Below are 16662 nucleotides of genomic sequence, written 5' to 3' on the forward strand. Positions count from 1 at the left end.
TATCGTTGGCCCGAGGCGCGGCGCGCGTCCCGTCGTGCCCCGCGGCCAAGCCCGGACCGCCTCGGCGCGCCCTCGCGTCGCGGAAATCCTGCGGCGGCCGTGCTCGCGCTCAAACCTGCAGCGCGCGCAGGAGGGAGAGCCGCCGCCCGATCGGCGCGCGCCCGGCCTGGGTCCCGAGCCCCCAGCGGAGCGGCCGCGCTTTCCCCTCCCAGCCGCCCGCGGACAGCCGGCCGCGCCCGCTTCTCGTCGCGACCCCGATCCCGACCACGACCCCGACTCAGAGAAGCGGCATGGAAGCCGAGGACCTGCAGGAGGACCTGACCTGCTCTATCTGCCTGGACTATTTCGAGGACCCGGTGTCCATCGAGTGCGGCCACAACTTCTGTCGCGGCTGCCTGCACCGCAGCTGGGGGCCGGGCGGCGGCTCGTTCCCCTGCCCCGAGTGCCGCCAGCCGTCGCCGTTCTCCTCGCTGCGGCCCAACTGGGCTCTGGCCCGGCTGACCGAGAGGACGCGGCGCCGGCGCCAGGACCCCGTGCCCCCCGGGCAGTGCGGCCGCCACCGGGAAGCGCTGCGGCTCTTCTGCGAGGACGACCAGCGGCCCGTGTGTTTGGTGTGCAGGGAGGCCCAGGAGCACCAGGGGCACATCATGGCGCCCATCGACGAGGCCTTCTACAGCTACCGGGTGAGCGGGCCGTAGCGGGGCTGCAGCTCTTCCCGGGAAGGCTTACTGTTGACCTCATTCTCATCCAAGTACCCACGAGGTGGCTGCTGTTCCCCTTGAAAGTACAGCCCCCACCCCGCCTCCAGGTGCAAAGAAGCTAAGCGTCGCCTAGATCTCAGAGCTGGGCTTAAAACTGGGATGGGGAGGGTCTGCATAGAATTTTCAAGGTGTGGGCTCTTGGCAGCTCCTAGTTTAAGACCGTCACACCTACAGGGTGTGTGCCCTGCTGTCCGTTAGAAACAGGATGCGAGCCACGTATGTAATAAAACTTTCCTAGTGGTACAAAGAAACAGGTGATGCTCACGGCTATGAAAAGTTATCAGTGAGATATGTTACTTTCGTTTCTCTTAATAGGCCTTTGAAATCTGTGTTTACATGCCCGGCACGTGTCACTTGGGACCATCCACATTTTGGGTGCTCACCTGGCTTGGGGGGGGGGGGGCTGTATTGCACCGTGCAGGTGTATACCTACAGGTGTAACAGACAGCTGATGATTTGGGAAACGCCAGGCATGGAGTGATGAAACTGGGATTTGTTCCCAGCTTCCTCCATCAGTTGGGGAAAATCACTTAATGTTTGAATTTGGAGATTATCTGTCCTGACCATTTTATGGGTTAAGGAGTTTCTGTTGCATAAATCAGTTTATCGTACTCTGCTCCAGCCACACTGTCTTCTTGCTTTTGTTTCAAGCCTGTTCTTTCTCTACCCCCACCTTCCATCCTTTACATCTTTTTAGCTTTTAGCTTGAAGATCTTCCTTGATCATCCTTTCCAGAGTAGTCCCACCCCCTTCTATGGTGTAACTCCAGTGGTCTCCAACAGAATTGGTTTCTAGTAAGTACTGGTTGAATACACGGGTTTAATGACACAAGTTAAAGTGTTTTATAAACTATAAAATGATGCACAGTTTTATCAATTTATTACAAACAGGAGATATGCAAAGCGGCAGTACTAAGTATGCGTGCACTCAGTACCTTAGTCCTGTCTGCCGGGCGTTGTTCTAGGATCTGGACATAAACGGATAAGAAAGACAGAGCCCTTGTCTTGTAGGGGACACAAGCATGCAGACCAAAAGTTTCAGTGTGTGAGTGAATTATCCAAGTTTGTATGACGTACATAGCTTCGTCAGTGAGGAGTCAGTGGGGAGTCAGAAATGGTTTCACGGAGCTGAATGTGAACTCACTCTTGAAGGGTGAGTACAATAGATAGGGAGGGGATATTCAGGCCAAGGGAACAGCATTTTCTGCGGTGTGGTGGCTTGAAATGGCATGTGATAATTGTCCGAGGACTGGAAGTTGCTCAGTACTTCTGGAATGTAGAGGGAGGAAGGGCGCTGGGAATTCGTGTTCAAGAACTGCTTGGTGTTGCCCTCCTGCCACCTTGTGGCAGTTTCTGTTATTGCAGGGAACGAGTTTTCTAATGTCCCCAGAATTCCCGTTTTTATTCAGGGGCCCTATTCAGGAGCCCTAGTCAGATTCCAACTGTGGCAAGATTCCAAAAGACTTAGGTAGAGTCTTGGACTAGAACCAACGATATGGGATATTTCATGCATACTGGAATTGTTAAGGGCTTTTAAAAAATTGAAAAATTCTACTTAAAAGATGATTGTTTTTTCATTATTAAGTAAAAGCGAAAACTTTAAAAGAGATCTTGGTCCCATTCAAAACAGCTCTCTGATTACAAATCTGATATACATCAGATTTGACAGTGGTCACAAAGTAACAGTTATATCATTGATAAAGGAATAAAATTATTGGAAATAGCTTCCGAAGTAGCAGGATTATATACCTATTTAACAATTAAGGGTAATAAATAGATTACATGTTAGACGACACTGTATTAGAAAGAAATCCGCACAGGTGATTTTGTGATGTGCAACCTAATTTCATCCCCCCCCAACATATTAATACACAGTTTCCAAGCAAACATGAAAACTGGAAGAATTTTATAACACCAGTCAGCCCTCATCTAGATTCTGCCGTTAGCATTTTACTCTGTGTATTGCCTACCTATCCATCTTTTCTCTGTGTCCATCAATTCTTACTTCCTTTTGAGGAATTTAATGTTTTTTTTTTTAAGATTTAATTTTTTGACAGACAGATCACAAGGAGGTGGAGAGGCAGGCAGAGAGAGGGAGAGGAGGAAGCAGGCTCCCCGCTGAGCAGAGAGCCCGATGTGCGGCTCAATCCCAGGACGCTGGGATCATGACCTGAGCCGAAGGCAGCGGCTTTAACCCACTGAGTCACCCAGACACCCCCCCCCTTTTTTTTTTTTTAAGATTTTATTTATTTGACAAAGAGAGAGAGATCACAAGTAGGCAGAGAGACAGGAGGAAGCAGGCTCCCTGCTGAGCAGAGAGCCCCATGCGGGGTTCTATTCCATGACCCTGAGATCATGACCTGAGCTGAAGGCAGAGGCTTAACCCACTGAGCCACCCAGGCACCCCCACTTTTTAAGAAATATTTTATTTATTTGAGAGAGAGAGCATATGAGGGTGGGGGGAGAGGCGGAGGGAGAGGGAGAAGCAGACTCCTCCTCTGAGCAGGGAGCCTGACGTGGGCTTAATCCCAGGACCTTGGGATCATGACCTGAGCCCCAGGCAGATGCTTAACCGGCTAAGCCACCCCGGTGCCCTGTAGATCTCTTTCTTGACCCTTAGCTGCTAACTAACTATAGCCATTGGGATATCCCCCCACACAGCTCAAACTCAAATTTTCAAGTCAAATATGATTTCCCACCTTCTGTTTACATACTGCTCATTTCCCTGTATTTCCTAATTTGGTTAATAGCTTACAGTCCTTCTAGTTGTCAAGCCAGAAACCACAGGCTAAATCTGGACTCCTTCCTCCTATAGACATTTGGTTACCAGTTCTCGTTGGTTTTCCTTCTTTTTTTTTTTAAGATTTTATTTATTTATTTGGCGCAGAGAGAGAGAGAGAGAGAGAGATCACAAGTAGGCAGAGGGAGAGGGGGAAGCAGGCTCCCTGCTGAGCAGAGAGCCCGATATGGGGCTCGATCCCAGGACCCTGAGACCATGACCGGAGCTGAAGGCAAAGTCTTAACCCACTGAGCCACCCAGATGCCCCCCCCCCCATTTTTAAAAGATTTTATTTATTTATTTGAGAGAGTGAGAGCCTGATGGAGGTGGATGGGCAGCAGAGGGAGAAGCAGACTCCCTGCTGAGCAGGGAGCCCAGTGCAGGGCTTGATCCCTATTTCAGGATTCCGGGATCATGACCTGCACTGAAGGCAGATGCCAAACCCACTGAGCCACCCGGGCCCCCCACCTACCGGTTTTCCTATTGTGTGTGTACCTCTAACCTGCCTGCTGCTGTCTGAGGTCATGTTTGACCTCAGGTCTGCTACCAGGTGCTGACCCCTCCACAGACCACATTGTTAATGCTGATTGACTCCTTTTACTTTTTTTAACAGGTCCTTCAGGTATATATGTATGTATTTATAAAGATTTTATTTATTTATTTGACAGAGACAGCACAAGCAGGGGGAGCAGCAGGCAGAGGGAGAAGCAGGCTCCCCAGTGAGCAAGGAGCCTGATATGGGACTTGATCCCTGAAACCCGGGATCATGCCTTGAGCCAAAGGTAGCGGCTTAACCCACTGAGCCCCAGGTCCCCCTTAATTCAGGTTTTTAAATTACAAAGTGGTACATGCCTCATGTAGAAAATCAAGCAAAACAGAAATTTATGAAATTTTTAGTCCCCTCGCCCCAATTTCCAAGACATTTCTATTCCACAGAAATAACCAGTGTTAATAATACTGAGTTATATATGCTTCCAGAATTTCCTGCTATTTAAATAGAGACATACACCTAGGGGTACCCGGGTGGCTCAGTTGGTTGAACATCCAGCTCTTGATTTCATTTCAAGTCCTGGTCTTGGGGATGATGGGATTGGGCCTGGTGGAGGGCTCCGCGCTTAGTGGGGCGTCTGCCTGCTGTTCTCTCCCTTTGCTCCTCTCCCTGGTCAGGCGTTACCACTCTCTCTCTCTAAAGTAAATAAAACACACATAAATAATAAATATTTATTTATATTTAATAATATTAAATAAAGAATATTAATATTTAATTTTAATTTATATTTAATTTATATTAATTTAATATTTAATTTAATTTTAATTTAATATAAATATTAAATAAAAAAATAGTATTTTTTCTTTTCAAAACAAAATTATACAATACTATTGTCTAACAGCGTAGTTTTTTTAACTTAACTATGTCAGTATATCAAGAGCTACCTGAGATTGGCATTAGAGTAGCAAAACACCGTAATTTATTTAATAATTCCCCGTTGTTGGATAATGAATCATGCTGCAGAGAACAGTACTATACATATTAATACATAGTATTTTTGCCAGTGCTTCATCGCACAGATTATTGGGGGTGGGCTTATGCATTTTAAATGATTCTCAGTCCTTTCAGCTGCCCTTCACAAAGATGGCACCTTTCTTTTGTTTTTTGGTCTTTTTCTTGCATGAGAATTGATTAATTGATTTTTTAAATTACTAACGGTGTACTAGATGTTGGCCAACTGAAGTGACAATGGCACCTTTTTATAAACATCTGTCACCACTCGGTATCAGAGGCTTCCCTTGCCAATATTAGGTATTTATTAATCCTTTATTTAATAGTTTTCATTTTTTGCCAACCTAATAGGCAGGCTCTGTCTAGTGACTCTTACAGTGTTGTGAAGATTTCAGCCCGGAATACCTTTTATGCCTAGGTCTGTAGCTGTCCCGAACATTTTCTCAGTCTTGTTCCCTGTTCGGATTAGGTGGCTTTTCGCTTTTGAACAGGCAGGATGCTGGGGGAGAGGATTTTTCTGATACGTGTTTCTGCCGGCAGGAAAAGCTGCTTAACGCCCAGTGCAGTCTGAAGGACAAGATGAAGAAAGCCACGTATTTTCAGGACATCGAAGTGAAGAGTGCTACCGAGTGGAAGGTAACAGCAGAAGCCATGGGGGCACTTCTCGGCCCGGAGGCCCCTTGGTGGTGTTGGGAGGAGTTGTCAGGCTCCTTGCCGATGAGGTGATAGAACAGGTGACAGGCTCTCTACTGACCTGTGGTTTCGGGGGGTGGGACTTTCACATGCTTTATCCCCATGTCTCTAAGGTAGTGCCCCTCTTCTTCCCACTTTTTCCTAACTATATCCCTAGGTCGCTGCTGGTTTGGGCCCACGGCATCATGGAAAGCCAACGGGCTTTGCTTTGAGAGAGACTCATTTAGTTGGGAGGCACGATGCGCTCTGCCGCACATCCAAAGGTTTCACAACACTGAACGGTCGGTGTCCTGGAGGCCGAACTAAATACGAAAAGAGAAAGTGTATTCTAGTTCAAAAGGCATACGAACAAGGCGTTGCCGTCGGTGGCAGAGACTCCCGTGTCGGCAAACACGAACTCACACCCTACAGGCTAGTGCAGAGCTCCACGTCACAGAACTAGATGAGCCGAAATCTGGGGGCTGGGGGCCGGCCAGGAGCTCTCTGGGGGTGGAGATCAGGATGGGAGCACCCCCGGGCCAGGGCTGAGCGCATCTCCTGTGGCTCTAGGAGAAGATGAAGAATCAGCGGGTGAGACTGAGCGCCGAGTTCGCGAAGCTGCATCTCTTTCTGGCGGAAGAAGAGCAGCTGTTTCTTCAGAGACTGAGTGAAGAAGAAAAAGAGACGAAGAAGAAGCAGAATGAGAACACGTTAAAGCTCCATCAGAAAATCACGGCCCTGAAGCAGCTCATCGTGGAGGTCAGGGAGAAGAGCGAGAGCTCGAGCCTCGAGCTGCTCCAGGTGAGGTGGGGGGGGGGGGGGTTCCGAGCAGCGCTCCCGGGGCTCCGCTGGTCTTCAGAGCTACGGGCCTTTCCTCGGGAGTGGGTGTCGGAGAAGAAAGGTTTTCTCTCCGTTGGGGATTATGTTACTACTATCATCAAAGAACCAAAGATCCACCTTTCATTGGTTATGACTGTGGAAGTCAGGTGTGCTGAACTCAGGTATTATGAGACACCCGGGTTCACTGGGTCCCACGGTTTGCCGGGGATCTGAAGCGCATCTAAGACTTTTCCATTCATCGTATTTGTCCATTTGTGATTCTTTGTTGAAGCAGTAAAACAAAGCACACCTAAAAATCACAAAGTAGGTAACTGTCTGGGCAGTTTTTAAGATAAATTTATTTTTTTTTACTAATTTATTATTATTTTTTGAAGATTTTATTTATTTATAAGAGAGCACAAGTAGGCAGAGAGGCAGGCAGAGAGAGAGAAGAAGCTGGCTCCCCGCTGAGCAGGGAGCCGGGCAAGGGGCTGATCTCAGGATCCCCGGATCATGACCTGAGCTGAAGGCAGACATTTAACTGACTGAGCCACCCAGGCGCCCTCTTACTAATTTTTAATCATTACTATCAGAACTTGATAAGAACTTTGCTCTTAGCCCCAGATTTTGATTGATAACATTCATTTAAATACTTTCTAATACGCAGCAACTTTTAAAAGGTCACAATTCTAATTCCTTAGCACTTAGGAGTGTCTGGCTGGGTCAGTCAGCAGAGCAGAGCGTGTGACTCTTGATCCTAGGGTTGAGAGTTCAAGCCCCACATTAGGCATGGAGCCTACTAAAGAAAAAAAAGTTAAAAAAAAAAAGTAATTCATTAGTCCTTAGATTTGGGACTTCTAAGCCTTTATTAGCAGTAGTCCTTTACCTTTGTAGTCTCATCAGGTAAGTGTCCTTCTAGCTCTTTCAGTTTTCAGGTAGGATCTAACATTCCTGACGGTCTCTTTTTTTTCTGCTGGGATGATTCGCCTTTGGTCTTAGAGCCCTCAGAACCTCTCTTTCTTCCATATGTGACCAAAGAAGAAAGAACTATTGAAGAGGTCCTTTAATCTGTGATTACATTTAAAAAAAAAAAAAAGATTTTATTTATTTATTTGCCAGAGAGAGAGTGCGCGTGCGCGCCCAAGGGGCTCGATCCCAGGACTCTGGTATCATGACCTGAGCTGAAGGCAAAGGCTTTTTCTGCATCAATTGAGAGGACCATATGGTTCTTCTCTCTTCCCTTATTGATTTGTTCTATGACACTGATTGCTTTGCGAATGTTGAACCATCCTTGCAACCCAGGGATGAATCCCACCTGGTCATGGTGGATAATCTTTTTAATGTGCTGTTGGATCTATTTGCTAGGATCTTGTTGAGAATCTTTGCATCCATATTCATCAGGGATATTGGTCTGAAATTCTCCTTTTTGGTTGGGGTCTTTGCCTGGTTTGGAGATCAGGGTAATGCTGGCTTCATAAAAAGAGTCTGGAAGTTTTCCTTCTGCTTCAATTTTTTGAAACAGCGTCAGGGGGTGCCTGGGTGGCTCAGTGGGTTAAAGCCTCTGCCTTCGGTTCAGGTCATGATCCCAGGGTCCTGGGATCGAGCCCCGCATCGGGCTCTGCTCCACAGGGAGCCTGCTTCCTCCTCTCTCTCTGCCTGCCTCTCTGCCTAGTTGTGATTTCTCTCTGTCAAATAAATAAAAAAAAAAAAAAAAAAAAAAAAAAAAAAGAAACAGCGTCAGGAGAATAGGTGTTATTTCTTTAGAAAGTTTGGTAGAATTCCCCAGGGAATCCGTCAGGTGCTGGGCACTTGATTTTTGGGAGGTTTTGTTTTTGTTTTTGTTTTTTTAAATTTTATTTATTTATTTGACAGACAGAGATCACAAGCAGGCAGAGAGGCAGGCAGAGAGAGAGGAGGATGCAGGCTCCCTGCTGAGCAGAGAGCCTGATGCAGGGCTCGATCCCAGGACCCTGGGATCATGACCTGAGCTGAACACAGAGGCTTAACACACTGAGCCACCCAGGCGCCCCTATAATTGTTGTTTTCTTAATTAGTTCTTGGGTTTGCTCTGTAGCTCTGGTTCTTTCTCAGCCTCCGGAGCTGGCATGCTTAGCTCATCTACGCTGACCCTTTCTTTTGCTGGTAAATGTTTTTAAGCTCTACTTTCCCCTGTAAGTATTACTGTGTCTACGGATTCAGACGGCATCATTTTTAATACAGTGCAATACAATAAATCATAAACTTGACAGATTATCACCAAGGGACCCATCCGTGAAAACGCCAGCCAAGTGAAGTGATAGGACACGAGTAGCCTCGGGCCGGGGTGCCAGACACCCCCCTTGTGGCCATGTCAGCGCCCCTTCCCTTTCCTGCGAGGCTGTTCTTCCTCCAGACTCTTCCCGCAGTCTTGTCTTGCCTGTTTTTGAATAAGAGTCTTCAGTGCGTGCTGCTTTTTCCCGACATCATGTTGTGTGACTAACCCATGTCCTTGTAGACGGCTGTTTGTCCATCACTGCGGAGCACTTCCCAGCCTGGAGTGACCTTGCCCCACCAGGGGCAGTGTTGGAGACATTTTTGGTTGTCGCAGCTCGGGGGTGGCTTTTACTGTCACAGAAAAGCAATTAGGAGCGTGGTCCACCTTTCTGTCCATTGTGTGTCTGGGAAAGCAGTTCCTGGTCACAGGGCGGTTGTTGGTTCAGCTTTAGTAGGTGCTTCCAAACCATTTCCCAAAGTGCTTGCACCAGTTGCCATGGTTCCCAGCAGTGAGAGAGAGAGAGCCCGCGGCCCTGTCTGCTCGGCCCTACTGTGGATTGTCGGGTCTTCCATGTCAGCCGTCCCAGATGCAACAGCGTGTTAGCCCAGGCCCTCAGTCAGCACCCCGCCCTCCGCTCCAGCGGTAGCTGCGTTCCCCTACTGACCAATGAGGTTGAGTACTTTTTCATGTGGCGATTAACCATTTTGATACTTCTTTTTTCTAAGGCTTCCTTAAGGTATAATGTACATATCTTATAATTCACCCATTTGAGGTGTACTTTTTTGTAGCTAAGTAAGTGATTTTGAAGTTGTGGAAACCTTACCAAAGTCCAGTTCTAGAGCATTTCCATCTCCCCAGTAAGACCATGTGGTGCTTGTTTATAGCTGATCTCTGTTGCTGCTTCCAGCTTTAGACAGTCTGCTTTCTGACTCCAGTTTCCTTTTCTAAGTATTTCTATAGACAGAGTCATACAGTCTGTGATCTTTTGTGTATGGAATCTTTCATTTATACTGTTTCTGAGGCTCATTCATGTTATAGCATTCGTTCGAATTGTATTTATATTCCCCTTTTTATTCCCGAATAGTATTTCACTATAAAATATGTCACGTTTTGTTGATTGGCTCATGAACTGATGCACATTTGGGTTTTTCCAGCTTTGGCTATAATGAATGATGCTGATGTGAACAGTCGCCTGCCCCTCTTCGTCTGGACATACACTTTTGTTTCTCTTGGGTGGACAGTAGGAGCGGAATTGCCAGGCTGTATCGTGTGTGTGTGTGTGTGTGTGTGTGTGTGTGTGTGTGTATATTTTTTTTAATTTGACAGACAGAGATCACAAGTAGGCAGAGAGGCAGGCAGAGAGAGAGAGAGAGAGAGGAAGGAAGCAGGCTCCCTGCTGAGCAGAGAGCCCGATGTGGGGCTCCATCCCAGGACCCTGGGATCATGACCCAAGCCGAAGGCAGAGGCTTAACCCAGTGAGCCACACAGGTGCCCCTGTATCATATATTTAATTTGTTAGAAACTGCCAAACTATTTTCCAAAGAGGCTGACCATTTTGTATCATCACCACAGTCTCACCAACACTTGTTACTGTCTGTGGGTGAAAGAGAATGGGTGGAGAAGTAGGCAGAAAGCCAGGAGAGAGTTCGTGTAGAGGTCCCAAAGGAGGAAGAGTCAGGTTTTAAGAAAGGGATTGGTTACCATTGTCAAACAGCGCAGAGGGGTCCTGCGAGAAAAAGACACTATGTGTTCAGTCCATTGGGTTTGGCAGCATGAGATCACCCGTGACATTAGCAAGCATGACCGATGTAAAACACCTGCTCACAAAGTTGAGTACCAGATCTTGGGAGGAGGGGACGTAACTTGCTTATGTTTTTCTTCTCTTCACAGAATCCAAAAGATGTGTTGACCAGGTATGAGCTGCTGCTTTTTCACGGGGCCCTGAGTGGAGGGGAAACAGAGCTGGGCTCCAGAGAGCAGTCCGGGCACAGCTGAGAGTCGGTGGAGGAGGAATTCCACCGCTCGCTTTCGCAAAGGGGAATGGGCACATGGTGGTCTAAGCTTTGGGCTTGGAACCCTCAGTGGGAGTTGGGGGCCTTGGCTGCCTGAGTTGTCCCCTAAGAAGAGCAGCCTTCTCTGCTTTCCTTAGGAGTGAGAACCAGGATGTGGACTATTCCCCTGAAGTTTTCACGGTGAAGAATGTGTGCCAGATTCCAATGATGAAGGAAATGCTGAAGCGATTCCAAGGTAAGCAAGTTTGCATCTCCCAGAAATCTTTAATATAAGAGAATAAGCACTGAGAAGAGTCTAGAAAAGAAAGAAGAAATAGAACATGCAGCCAGCAGGAGGGTCAGGAAAAATGATGATAACTAGAATACCTGGGTATATGCTTCATTCAGGAAACATTCACTTAATGTAAACCATGCGTTATTAGCTGCTAGTGACACAGAAAGAAAAAGATGTATTTCTAAGAATGTAAGTAAACTGGAGAGAGACTCCTATCATTTGCTGTAATGTAGTGGGATCTGCTCTTTTTCATGGTACGAGCAAGATACCATGGGAGGTCAGAGAAAGAGCTCTGTTGGGGATGAAGTAGGGAAGTTTTCACACAAATGTGACATTGTTCTGGGATTTGAGGGATGAATAGGAGTTTGCCAAGTGGAAAATGGAGGTATACTTATGTAAGCAGGGGAGCAGCAAGAGCTAAGCTGTGGAGAGAACAGAGGAAGGGTATCCAAAGTGACTAAACTGTAAGGTACATTGTGGGGAAAGGCAGGACCTGAGGTGGTGATGGTGAGTGTAGGAAAGTCTGAAGATAAGGTGACTGGATCTCCGGGGACATGCCGAGGCTTGTCGGTGTTGTAAACACGACATGGGCAGTTCTCTTTTGCACTCACTGATGAGGAACCCTGTGGTGGTAGCTGTCTACTAAGATAAAGTAATGGGGACTGTATTTCCGCTTCGGCCTGAAAACAAGACAGACACAGCACCTGAAGTAACTGTTTTCCCAACTCTGGATGTCAGGCAGGCAGTACAGGACAAGGAAAGGCGAAACAGATGAGGTGAGCTCTAGGATGGTTCCAGCCTCCTCCCTGATGAGCTTCTGGGCCATCGCAGGGGGTGGGGAGGGTCATGGAGGTGGAGCCAGGTGGAGGCGTGGCTTGAGTCCAGGGAGGACAAAGCAGGGAGAGCTTGGAGAGCACTGGCCAGAGTACTGGCGAGGAGAGAGCTATCCACGGGGCAGTGATCTACAGAGGTGGCCCCTGAGTATTTAGCAAAATACTAACCAGCAGATGCTTGTGAAAAGCCACCTTAGGCTGAGGAAGGACGTTTCCAAAATGATTAGAAGGAACAGTTCCTGGTGCTCCCACAGGGCCCAAACAGTGCCTGTTCCTAGCAGCCTGACTAGAAAACTCCTAATTCCTGGGAAAATAATTGCCTCATTAGTGGACCCACCTTATAAATCATGAACACCAGTCCCGAAAGGATCAAATTATTTCCAGGTAACTGCATCCCAGGACAAAGCTCAAGAAGATTTTAAAAAATGAGTACTTGATGTCTGACATCCAGCCACAATGTCTGACATCCAGTCAAAGATTACCAGGCATGCAAAAAGGTCGGAAAGTATGACACATGATGAGAATAATCGATTGAAACTGACCGAGGATTGACCCAGCTGTTAGAGTAAGCACAGGAGGACTTTAATCAGCTATCCTATAAGAGGTATTTGGAGATGTGGAAGATCTAAAAAAAGTCCCAGATCAAACCTCTGGAGGTAAAACTACAGTGATGGAGAGGAACCCCCTGGTTGGGGTTAATAGAAAAAAAGATGATTGAATTTGAAGGTGCAGCGGTGGAAGCTACAAAACGAACACCTTAAAACGCGAAAAGAGCCTTGGTGAGCTGGGGGACAATCTCATGCAGTCTTATGGGTGCTAAGTGGGATCCTTGAGATGAGTAGGATGGGGATGAGACAGGGAAATATCTGAAGGAATAATGGCCCCAGGGCCCCAGGGCGGCTCATTCAGTTATATGGTTGCCTTCAGCTCAGGTCATGATCTCAGGGTCCTGGAATCAAGCCCCATGTCAGGCTCCCCCCTCAGCGGGGAGTCTGCTTATCTCTCTGCTCCTCCTGGTCCCACTCCTTTTTTTTTCTCTCTCTCTCAAATAAATAAAATCTTAAAAAAAGTCCCCAAATTTTCCAAATTTGGTGAAGACCATAAGTCCACAGATTAAATAAGGTTGATAAGCCCTAAGCACAAGAAGTATGAGGGGAACTACACCAAAACCAGGGTAAAGAGAACATTTTTGATGCAAGAAGAGGAAAAGGACATGTTAAATGGAAAAAAAAAAAAAGATGATGTCCCATTTTTCTGAATTTACCAAATGTATAAGAAAGAAATATCCATTCTACATGAACTCTTAACAAAACACTAAAGAGGGAACAATGCCCAGTTCAGTCTACACGGTCAGCATTATCATGATACCCAAATCAGACAGACATTACAAGAGAAAAGGGCTATAGATCAGTGTCCTTTGTGGACACAGAAGAATTCTGAAGGTAATTTTAGCAAATTGAACCTAACAACATATTTATAAATAAAGCATCATACCTGAATGGGTTTTACTCTAGAAAAGCAGGTTGGTTTAACATTTGAGAAACCAGTGTAATTTATATTAGCAAACTAAAAATGGAAACCTATATGATCACTTCAGTAGATGCAGAAAAAGCATTTGTTAAAACCTAATATCCATTCCTGATTTTAAAAATTCTGGGTGTTACTACTGGGTATTTACCCTAAAGATACAAACGTAGTGATCCGAAGGGGCACATGCACCCGAATGTTTATAGCAGCAATGTCCACAATAGCCAAACTATGGAAAGAACCTAGATGTCCATCAACAGATGAATGGATCAAGAAGGTGGTCTATATATATACAATGGAATACTATGCAGCCATCAAAAGAAATGAAATCTTGCCATCGGCAACGCCGTGGATGGAACTAGAGGGTATCATGCTTAGCGAAATAAGTCAGTCGGAGAAAGACAACTATAATATGATCTCCCTGATATGAGGAAGTGGAGATGCAACATGGGGGGTTTGGGGGGTAGGAAAAGAATAAATGAAACAAGATGGGACTGGGAGGGAGACAAACCATAAGAGACTCTTAATCTCACAAACAAACAAGGTTGCTGAGGGAAGGGGGGTCGGGAGAGGGTGGTGGGGTTATGGACATTGGGGAGGGTGTGTGCTATGGTGAGTGCTGTGAAATGTGTAAACCTGGTGATTCACAGATCTGTATCCCTGGGACTAATAATACATTATATGTTTGTTAAAAATTTTTTTAAAAATTCTGGGTGTTATACGCAAATAGTGAATTGTTGGACACTCCATCAGAAACTAATGATGTACTCTATGTTGGCTAACTGAACATAATAAAAAAAAATATGGCTTGGTAAACTAGAGAGACATGGAGAGTCTGGGAGGAAGAGGATTGGGAGGCAGGAGGCTGGGAAGGAAGTCAGAGAGACCGTTAAAGCCGGGGGGAGGTGGTGGTGGTGTCTGAGTGAAGACGGTGGCAGTGAGATGGAGAAGGGCAGAGAACTTGAGTGCTGTTTCAGAGGTGGAATTGATAGGACTTGTGACGAATAACCTATCCAGGGTCAGAGAGAAGGAGGAGTCAGATAACCTCAAGATTTCAAGGGTGTGAGTGTTCGGGTAGAGGTAGCGCCCTTGCCGCTCAGAGAACAGAGAGGGCAAGAAGATGTCTGCATGGGAAGGGATAGGAGTCCCAAGAGGATGGAAGGGGACTTTGAACTGTCAGGGGCCCGTGGAGATGCCCAGTGAACAACTGAAATGAGTGAAGAGAAAACTTGTTAACAGTGTCACCTCTGTGGCCCAGTGCAAAGCACCAGCCAGTCCGCCATCTTGGTCTGGTCCTGATTCAGCAAGTCGGAATCTGATCATGTTTCTCCCAGTCTGATGTTGATTGTGAAGACTCGGGACCACGAGCTCACGAGCTCCCTGTTTTTAGGTCTTAGTCATTTGGAACAGAAGGGAAATGAAGATTTCACCGTGCTAAGGCCGCACTGGGGCCTGCCAGGCCCGGCCAAGGATGAGTTGAGAGGCGCTGGGGGTCTCATCGCTAACAGTTCTTGTCTGGAGATGCACACAAATGAAGCTGGGAAAGAGGGGTGCTTCTGGAGGAGGGCTGGTGGGAAGTTGTCACGTTCTAAATGGCCAACTCTCATTTTCTCTGCAGTGTCTGTAAGTGTCGCTGAAGACACGGCTCATCCCAAGCTCGTCTTCTCCCAGGACGGGCGATTCGTGAAAAATGGAGCATCAGCCAGTTCTTGGCCCTTGTTTTCCTCAGCCTGGAGCTACGTTAGCGGATGGAGGAATTCTCAGAGGAACGCACCATTCGTGGGCAGATTTCAGCACTTACCCTGTGTTTTGGGAAAAAACGTTTTCACTAGAGGGAAACATTACTGGGAAGTTGAGAGCCGAGATAACCTGGAGATTGCTGTGGGGGTGTGCCGGGAGGACGTCATGGGGCTCGCTGATGCTTCAGAAATGTGCCCCCATAGGGGCATCTGGGCTGTCTTCTGGGGTTCCTCTGGCTATCGGCCCCTGACAGGCTCTCCTGAAAGCCCTACCAAGCTGGAGCCCGCTCTTCACCGGGTGGGCGTTTTCCTAGACTCCGGGGCCGGGGACATCTCTTTCTACAGTGCCGTAGACGGCGCACATCTGCACACCTTCTCCTGTCCAGTCTCCCGCCTCCGGCCATTTTTTTGGTTGAGTCCATTAGCGTCTTTAGTCATCCCGGCAGTGACGGGTGGGAAATGAGCCTGTTCTTCCCCTGCCCAGGAGTCTCTCCCTCTACCCCAGCCCGGGGACAGGCGTCCCTTGGCCCCCTTCTCTCGTTTCCTGTATACCGGCCCAGGGGCACATCCGTCCTGTCCGCTGGGATTTCAGTTTCATGTTCCGTTCCACTCCTTGCGTGAGCTCTGCACACCCCGGGATGGCAGACGCCGTTGGCTGCCTTTCCAACAGCCACTTGCTCCATTTCCCACCTTCTCTTCTGGTTCTTCCTGACGGAACTGTTGGCTGAGCACCCTCCCTGGGCTTCAAGAGAGGCAGCCCCCTGTGAGGCAGTGCTGGCCAGTGAGCTGGAACGAGACATTCCAGGTGATTCTGGGGAAAGATTCTGTAGCTTTAAAAAAGGTGTTTGAGGGGGCGCCTGGGTGGCTCAGTGGGTTAAAGCCTCTGCCTTCGGCTCAGGTCATGATCCCAGGGTCCTGGGATCGAGCCTGGCATCCGGCTGTCTGCTCAGCGGGGAGCCTGCTTCCTCCTCTCTCTCTCTGCCTGCCTCTCTGTCTACTTGTGATCTCTGTCAAATAAATAAATAAAAAATATTAAAAAAAAGGGGGGGGGTTTGAGGAGACACAGCCCATCTTCTGATGTTAGCAGCCGTCTAGGAACTGAGGAGAGCACAGTGACAGGAAGAAACATGGTCTTTGTTGGCATCATTGGGCTGTTGGAATTTCCTTAATCTGAAACGTCTTATTATGGGAGATGATTGCTCCCTTATCATATAAGGGAACTGAGGTTGTCTTTTGGTATAGGATTGTCTCACTTTCCCTGAAACTGGACAACTTTGTAGACTCTGTTTCTGTTTAATCATATAATTCTTCTGTCCCTGAAGTACGGATACTGCTTACTTTTCTGGATCAGAAAGTTGAGGAAATCTTCCCTTACTCTGACCGTGTCTGTGCCCTCGCGTGTTCATTTTGTCACCCGTCTGTCACATTCTTACATTGTTTATGTAAGGAATTAATGTCACACCTAAAATAGTGGGAGACACTTGCTAAGGAC

The 16662-nt window shown here is 47.3% G+C and overlaps 1 protein-coding gene across 1 annotated transcript; it reads left to right on the plus strand.

Annotated features, from left to right (window-relative positions):
* Positions 1–42: 42 nt before the first annotated feature.
* On the plus strand, positions 43–16456 carry LOC123933459 (E3 ubiquitin-protein ligase TRIM4-like). Its single transcript, XM_045992646.1, has 6 exons — positions 43–683; positions 5581–5676; positions 6283–6513; positions 10676–10698; positions 10935–11032; positions 15050–16456. Exons 1-6 carry the CDS (start codon positions 291–293, stop codon positions 15631–15633), a joined length of 1425 nt encoding a protein of 474 aa, XP_045848602.1. The 5' UTR covers positions 43–290; the 3' UTR covers positions 15634–16456.
* Positions 16457–16662: the final 206 nt, after the last annotated feature.

Source organism: Meles meles, chromosome 21, assembly GCF_922984935.1.
Source record: "Meles meles chromosome 21, mMelMel3.1 paternal haplotype, whole genome shotgun sequence".
Taxonomy (NCBI): domain Eukaryota; kingdom Metazoa; phylum Chordata; class Mammalia; order Carnivora; family Mustelidae; genus Meles; species Meles meles.